Source organism: Otolemur garnettii, unplaced genomic scaffold (assembly GCF_000181295.1).
Source record: "Otolemur garnettii isolate 467f Iridium unplaced genomic scaffold, OtoGar3 scaffold00259, whole genome shotgun sequence".
NCBI lineage: Eukaryota > Metazoa > Chordata > Mammalia > Primates > Galagidae > Otolemur > Otolemur garnettii.
In genome coordinates this window covers 782,738-791,554 of record NW_003852654.1, presented here as the reverse complement: position 1 = coordinate 791,554, position 8,817 = coordinate 782,738, and the positions used below count along the sequence as shown (strand labels likewise).

The window sequence follows — 8,817 nt, the reverse complement described above, 5'->3', positions numbered from 1 at the left end:
AATAAGAATGTGAATACATTTGATGTCATCAGTCACTAGGGAAATGCAAATCAGATCAGAATGATATACTACTTCATAAGCACTAGGATGGCTAAAATTAAAAAGTCGACAATAAAAACTGTTAGAGAGAAGGTGGAGAAATAGGAACCCTCAGATATTGCAAGTGTGAATGTAAAATGGTACAGCCACTGTGGAAAATAGTCTGACATTTTGTCAAACAATTAACCATAAAGTTACCACAGAACCCAGGAATTCCAATCTTAGGTATAAACTGAAAAGAACTGAAAACAGATATTAAGCAAAAACGTGTACATGAATGTTTAATAGCAGGATTATTCAGAATAGTCAAAAGGTGGAAACAACCCAAATGCCTGTCAATTGATGAATGTATACACAAAACATGGTCCATCCATACAATGGACTATTATTCAGACATATAAACAAATGGAGAACTGACACATGCTACAACATCGATGAACCTTGAAAACATGCTAAGTGAAAGCAGCCAGTCACAAAAATCTGCATATCATAAGATTCCATTTATAGGTAATGTTCAGAATAGGGAAATTTACAGAGACAGAGAGTAAGTTAGTGTTGTCCATGGATGGAGGAAAGCAGAATAAAGGGATGATGGTTAGCAGGTTCCAGGTTTCTTTTTGAGGTAACAAAAATGTTCTAAAATTAACCGTGTTGATGGCTGTACATATCTGTGACTATAGTAAAAAGCACTGAATTGTTTACTTCGAATGGGTGAATTGTACAGTATGTGAATTTACAGCAATTAACCTTTTTTTAAAACATTAAAAAATTAGTAAGGCAATGACAAATGATTGAACATTAAAAATACAGACGAAAGCTTGGTGCCTTTTAGCTCAAGTGGCTAAAGTACCAGTCACATACACCAGAGCTGGTGGGTTGGAATCCAGCCCAGGCCTGCCAAACAACAATGACAACTACAACCAAAAAAATAGCCAGGCATTGTGGCAGGCGCCTGTAGTCCTAGCTACTTGGGAGGCTGAGACAAGACAATCCCTTAAGCCCAGGAGTTGGAGGTTGCTGTGAGCTGTGATGCTAAGGCACTCTCACTCTACCAAAGGTGACAGCTTGAGGCAGTGTCTCAAAAAAAAAAAAAAAACAGATAAAAGATATGAAGAGGAAATGGAAATGGTCAGCGCACAAGACATAGCGTTGATATCATTAGTCTTCAGGGAAATGTAACATAAGTCAATTAGACACTTTTTAATGTAACTACATCAGATAGGCAAGAATGAAGAAAGAATAAAATATATAATGCTTGAAATAACCAGAGAGAAATGGTCTTTTCACACATTGATGGCTATAATTTAAATTGGTAAATATTTTTGGAAAGTGCAATGCTCATGTCCATTAAATTTCAAACAGTCTGAGTTTCTGGCCTGTCTTTTACAGAAACAAAGTCTGAGTTTCTGGTCTGTCTTTTACAGGTCACAGAAACAAAGTATGTGTGTCTAAGCTTAAAAGAATATTACTGCACTATCACAAGAAAAGAAAAATGAGTTAGAGATGAGGAGATGTGTTTGATGCACTGTTAATTGAAAAAAGTAAGTTTCAGGGTAAAGATATAGTTTGATTTATTTTTGTACAAAGAAACATGAATATGGGAATTATTTGAGGCCTGGCTGGCAAGTATCCAGCCATATGTGTCAATTTTTTATATAGCATGGCTGGATATTTTCCGGACGGCCCTTGTATATACATAGCCACATATATTGATATAATGTTTGTGTATTTGAGCAAGGAAACACATGCAGATGAATATATAATTATGTATCTTCCCTTTTTGTGTGTACAGTTTTGCATTATTCGCTAGTTTCAATGAAAAGGGATTACATTTGCAATCTCAACAACAGGGAAAATTTTAATTTGAGAGAGTAAGTAGGGTAATTGGAAAGGAAAGGAATGCTGTTCTCCTGGCCGTTTCGCGTGCGCTCCTCTTACAGATAGTTCGGCGACCCAGAAGTCGCATCTATGCAGGGGATTACAGTAACCCGGTTGTCAGCGATGAGTCAGACTGCGTGGTGCTGATGCTGCTGCCATTTCATCACCTTTGCGAGCACAGCATCCATCCCTGTGCTCTCCCGGCGCCTGGGCCTACCTCGCTTCGGGCCCCCTAGCCAGCGATGCACTCACGGCTGAGCTAGATCGGTCCGAACAGAGCTCTCCGAGGTTTAGGCGGGGCGCCCCCTCCCGCTCCGGGTCGGAGCCAAGGAAACCCGTGAGCCGAGCCGAGGCTATGGAGGCCATCTGGCTGTACCAGTTCCGGCTCATTGTCATCGGGGATTCCACGGTGGGCAAGTCCTGTCTGATCCGCCGCTTCACCGAGGGTCGCTTTGCCCAGGTTTCGGACCCCACCGTGGGGGTGGATTTTTTCTCCCGCTTGGTGGAGATCGAGCCGGGAAAACGCATCAAGCTCCAGATCTGGGATACTGCGGGTCAAGAGAGGTTCAGGTGGGAGTGTAGCCCGGGCCCGCGGGCAGTGGGAGGGTATTTGGGGTTTGCAGCCGCTGGGAGAAAGGACTTCCTGATCCTAGTCGCGGTCCACGGGGGTGACATCAAGGGTGTGGAGGGGTTCTGCTGAAGTCCACCTTTGGGCTTTCCTCAGTGCAAGGAAAGGAACGCCCTGTCAGGGCGGGCCAGTCAATAACACACACGTTAGCCAAACGTGGTTAATAAACTAGCTGGAATTGATCACTGTAATTCATCAATCTCAGTCCCTGTGTGACATACTTTCAAAAATGTTCCCAGATTGTCCTAATGTAACGCAGAGATATAGATACACAGATGATATAGATAGACATACATACATACATGTGTATTATAATTTATTTCTATAACTTCCTATCTATATACATACATATGCTAATAACATATGTCCTGACACACAAGAAATAATCAGATACTGATGAATTGATTGATTACTTCTTACAACCATAATACAGTCATCACCTACTATGTGCCAGACACTGGCTTGTTTCTAGGGGAAACAGCGATGAAATTCACACAACAGGATGTCATCTAATCAAAACAGACAAAGCCCCTTCCCTCTAGGAACTTCTGTGTTAACATAGTTGGGGGAAAGAGCTACTGTAACACTTGGTAGGTAATGAGTAATCAAGGAATATGTTTAATTTTCTCTTACAACCCTTTTCTTCTTTTGTAGCATGTATTATTAATAATTATATATGGACACAGATGATGCAGGGTTAACTGGAAAAGATGAGACCACATGAGTATGACTGCCCAAGCAAAGACAGGAAAAGCCCAGAACACTAAAGTCAAATAGAACAGCAGGAACTACATCAAGAGGACTCAATAGTCCATGTTTATGATCATTTCTCTATTTATCTATCCAACATTAATTGAGGATAAAAGATACTTGTTAGGTAATTGAAGAGGGGTAGACAGAAGACATAATTACAAACTTAAGTGGTCTCCAATTCCCCACTTCCACAAACAACACTGTGCCAAACATCCTTGTCACAGGTTCACTTTGAACTTTTGACAGCATTTCTAATTAAGTCAAGAAAGGTATCTTCTAGATGTTTGTTGCAATTTCTTTCAGTTTGAACATCCTGTTCATATCCACTGCTTATTATTTCTTGAACAATATGTAGTTCTTTACAGTTGAACAATATTAGCCTTTTTCTCTTGTGTATGTGTTGTAAGATATATTCCCAGCTTGTCATTTGTCTTTTCATAATAAGAAATGTCTTGGTGTAGGGAACATTTTAAGGTTTTTGTTTTTTCAGTTTTTAGCTGGGGCTGGGTTTGAACCCACCACCTCTGGTATATGGGACCAGCACCCTACTCCTTTGACCCACAGGTGCCGCCCATCATTTTTAAGTTTTATGTAGACGTATGTCATGCTTACAAAAGGCTTAACTTTTTTGATAAATAAAATTAATGTAATAATACAGGGTGTCCAAAGGTCACCCCTGAAATCTCCATACACAGGAAAAAAGGAAAATTATAGCTAAATATACCTTTACTTACAAAATACTTGTATTAATTACAAAATTTTACAAGTGGTCAATACATGGAGAATTTTTTTGTAAATGTTTGATGAAATTTGGCAATCCATATTTATAAATAAAGGTACATTTAGCCACAATTTCCCATTTCCTCTATGTATGGCAACTTTATGGGTGAACTTTGGGACACCTTGTATATTCTAGAGTTTTGAAAGGGATCTATGACTTGTTTATTGATTTCTTGAATTGAGCTCTTTGCAAATCAAATCCTTTATTCATGTCTAATTTTCTTGTATACCCACCAGTCTCCATAATTCTTTTAACTAAAAGGGGATTACAAATGTTCTCAGCCCCCAGGGCTGATTTGCTTGGTTCTGGAGGCTTGAATTCATTTCTTGTTAACACTGAGCCATTTTCTGTATGCCTTAAACTATCGAGTCCCTCATTGTCTATCTTTTTATCCAAGAAAACCTGAAAGTAGACCTAGATCCCCAAATCACAGTAGTCTAAGAAACTGATTGTAGAGGAAAATAGTTCTATACCCTCCAAAAAGCAAAGTACCATAATGTCTACTTAGAAGGATGCACTTCAAATCAAGAAATTAAAATATGTGTAAGGTTTCTCCTGTTTAAGTACAACCAATGTATAATAGGTTTTAGAAAAATTCTAAATATAATAATTTAGATAAATATTATTTTAAGGGGCAGCTTTGGCTATTTAGGTGATTTTTTCCAAGTGGTGGCTCCTGAGTTGGTCTCTGTGAAATGTGTTGGGAAGTAGGGCTGACCCTTCAGGGGCACTTGGCTCTTGATCCCTTCACCATCCTAATTTTTCCCATTCCTACAAAGCCTGGAAAAGAAAAAACAAAATACCAAAATTATGTTTCTTCTTACAGAAGAAACTGAGGACCCATGTTAGATAATAATATTAATAATAGTAATGGAAAAGAGAAACATATTAATGATGATAAATGGAAAAAATGGAGTATATTGCAAGATATGTATACACTTATAAATGTCTTTGAAGTATCAGACATCCATTCTATTTTTTAAAAATCCTGTTTGAAGTACTAGCATTTGTCAAGAACTCTCCATGTCACAGAACATCTTAACATCAATTATTTCATCAGGCAGAACTAGTCTAAGTCTCCTGCCTCTAAAGCTGATAGCAGGAAATAGGACTCAATCATCACCCAAGGCAGCAGTTCTCAACCTGTGGGTTGCGACCCCTTTGTAACAATGAAAATACATCGCGGCCTTAGGAAGGTGGAGAACCACTGAACTAAGGTCACTTTCCAGTGCTGAATCAAGGGAAAATCCTAGAAAATTTATGAGCATGCATTTCTGGAAGACACTATTTCGAAGTTTTTTCCAATTGAAAACTCACATATCATTATTATGGAACGACATTTTTATTCCATTGTTTAAAGAAAGAAAATCATGTTTACTAAAGGACTATGTCACTAAGCAGGAACACTAGATTACAATGAGTTTATTGACATGCAGGAGTTTGGGCATAGCCTTTATTCTTTACTTCTTTCTTGTGTTTTAGATCCATCACTCGCGCCTACTACAGGAACTCAGTAGGTGGTCTTCTCTTATTTGACATTACCAACCGCAGGTCCTTCCAGAATGTCCATGAGTGGTTAGAAGAGACCAAAGTACACGTTCAGCCCTACCAAATTGTATTTGTTCTGGTGGGTCACAAGTGTGACCTGGATACACAGAGGCAAGTGACTCGCCACGAGGCTGAGAAATTGGCTGCTGCGTACGGTATGAAGTACATTGAAACGTCAGCCCGAGATGCCATTAATGTGGAGAAAGCCTTCACAGACCTGACAAGAGACATATATGAGCTGGTTAAAAGGGGGGAGATTACAATCCAGGAGGGCTGGGAAGGGGTGAAGAGTGGGTTTGTACCAAATGTCGTTCACTCTTCAGAAGAGGTTGTCAAATCAGAGAGGAGATGTTTGTGCTAGTCGGCTATTTTATTTCTAAAATGTGCTGTCCTACATGAACTGAAAAGTGAGCAAAAGAAATAGAATACTTGTATGACTAAAGAGAACTCAACTACCATTTGGATACCAAGTGAGACTCCTTCCCGTGGGGGCTCTGACAGGCTTATGTATAGGTGTATGGAGGAGCCTGGGTGCTTTGACCAAGGGACTAAATTGTTGACATGGGCTGGGCCAGGCACTGTTGTGGTCCATGCTGGGCAGTGGCTTCTCCATGTGCCATTTGTGGACCACATGTTAAGAACCTGGGCTTCAGGAAGCTAGGTCCCAGGAAAACATATCTATAGACAGGATAACTGTTTCTTGGTATTTCAGCTCATTCATAGGTCATGAATATAAAGAAATATGGAAAGGGGGGAAGTGTCACCTTGGGAACAATTAGTATAACAAAAAGACTATGAGATCAGTTTATTCAGTGGTCATATTCAAATGTGTATGCTGGCTTTGGTTAAAAGGTACCAATTACATTCTAACTGCTCACCTGTAAAATGAGGGGCTAAGAGCCCTTTCAAGGTCTGGTGTCTGAGTGAAAATTATGTGACTACAAAAAAAGAGAGGCTTATCTACACAGTTATTATCACTTTGAGAAAATGTACACCCTTGTGATAGAATTTTCAACTCTGTGAAAGAAACTGTCCCATTCAAATTACCCTGTAAGTAGAGGAGAGAAACAATGTAACCCAATATCACACTCTTTTGCCCCTGATAATGCCTAGGCTTTCACTGCACTGGAAGCCATAAACCACCTGCCTGCTTCTTCAGGTACCTGAGGGCAACATCACATGGATTTGCCTCTGAAAAGCTCCCTGAGGAAAAAAACCACTCATCATACCTGCCAAAAAGGAGGCACTGTAATCCTTAAAAACAAATTACAGTTATTTAGCTACTTATTCGATCATCATAACAGAACAATGAGTTTTTTTGTTCCCGCTTTATAAAATAGTAAGGAAGAGCCAGGAGACTCATTTGTCAAGGTCAAGGAGTCCTGACTCTTAGTTCTCTTCTTTTCACTGCATTATCCTGCTGTCAAATGAATAAAAAATTACTAATTTGTTTTCTTTGGAAGACACTGACTGTATAATAAATGTTCTCTACATGTCAGAATGTTTTCGTTATTGATTACAACTCAGCTATAATCCTGAGGGTACCTGACAAGGAATTCAAAGGTAAAGTCTATTCAGGTATTATTGACAAGAGGGCTTTAACCAAGTGAATAATTGCACAATATTGTAAAAACACGATAGAACTGTGTGGGCTATAAGTATTCTTATCAGTGAAGCACAGTGGACATTTTTATTGAAAAGAGCCAAATACAGCAATGGAGAGTGGGATGGGGATAAAATACTCACTCATCCCACAATGGACCTTAGCCACCTATCTACCATATGCCTACAGTGAGTTCCTGTCTACCATAGTGAGTCAGTTCTTAATTCTCAGGTGAACAAATAGCTGACTGCAATAGCAAATTAGAATGGCTGACTTGAATGTTCCATTATCTTCTTGCAGAGAAGTGATGCTTTAAATTACTTTTTGGATTGCAGCCAATTCAGCTAGGCAAAAGCCATACTTTCCATAATAAGAAAGCTAATCTGATTAGAGTCAGGTTTCTCATGTCCATTGTAATAGGAAAGTCTAAGAATGGCAAGTTGCTTTGAGATATAGAATGGAACTTCAGTATGAATGTGATAGAATATGAAGGTTTGGGAATTTGCTTCAGCCAGAATAAAGAAGCCAAATAATGAAAATTATGGGAGACTATTCTGCCACCCATGCCCCAAGTTGAATGAGCAAACCACCTGGACCAATTCATAGCATCAACCATCTCCATGTACATTTTCTATGACCTGACTTGGATAGGGCAATTAAGTATCCAACTTTGTGGTTGTAGAAGGCAAATAAAAGATGCTAAATTGGATCAATACAAAATTTCATCAACTACTATATTTAATTAGGTTTAGAAGTTTCTAAAAGCAAAATTATCCAGTGGATAAATGAGAATTGACTGGATTCTTGTCAGTTCAAAACAGGAAAGAAACAAAACTTTTCTACAGTTTTCTTGGCTAAAATACATTACATGTACATTTTCCCCATTCCTGGCATTTTTTTTAGGCAGGTTTAAAAATACTCAGCATAGAACCAGCAGACGTGGCTGAGCTTAATTGCTTAAACAAGTTCTACAAACTTTAAAAATCATTTTAGTAGAATTCAGTACTGTTGTCACTGCAATAAGGGGATTTAGAAAATAAGTGTGAAAAAAATCAGGTGTTAATATAATACTAAGGATAAGGCTTTAGAAGCTATTTTACTACATAGGTAGAGAAAAGATAAACTAACTTGTAACAAAGACTACAAGTGCATGTTGGATTAGATTGTCTCATATTTCAGAATAAAATGTACTGTATACTTTTCCTCACTTTGTTGTGCACTGTAATGTGAAAAATGCTTTATTTAGCTGTATGTGAATGAAAATATGCTTGTATTTAGTAAAATGATTGAATATGTGACTGTGAGAGTCCAAGTGTGTGCTGTAGCTATTTTCCCAAGCTGTCACTATAGCATAGCAGCCGTTAGTAAGGATATCAATAGCATATAATATATACTATGTACCAGTAGTATAATATTCACCAGTATCTGAAAGACAGAAAAAGAATATGATTTTTGAAAGTTATATGACCATCATATTGAAAGTCACTGAGACCTCACTACTTCTTGGGCGGCCCATGCCACTTTGAAAAGAGTTGTTTCTGTCAAGCCTAAATCTTCATCATTGAAATTTTTTTTTTTTTTTTTTTT

General features: G+C 38.4%; 1 protein-coding gene across 1 annotated transcript; it reads left to right on the top strand.

Moving 5' to 3' along the window:
- Positions 1-1,970: 1,970 nt before the first annotated feature.
- RAB39B (RAB39B, member RAS oncogene family) lies at positions 1,971-6,060 on the top strand. The gene is made up of 2 exons (XM_003802742.2): positions 1,971-2,487; positions 5,562-6,060. The coding sequence occupies exons 1-2, from the start codon at positions 2,273-2,275 to the stop codon at positions 5,986-5,988; spliced, it is 642 nt and encodes a 213-aa protein (XP_003802790.1). The 5' UTR covers positions 1,971-2,272; the 3' UTR covers positions 5,989-6,060.
- The last annotated feature ends 2,757 nt before the right edge of the window (positions 6,061-8,817 follow it).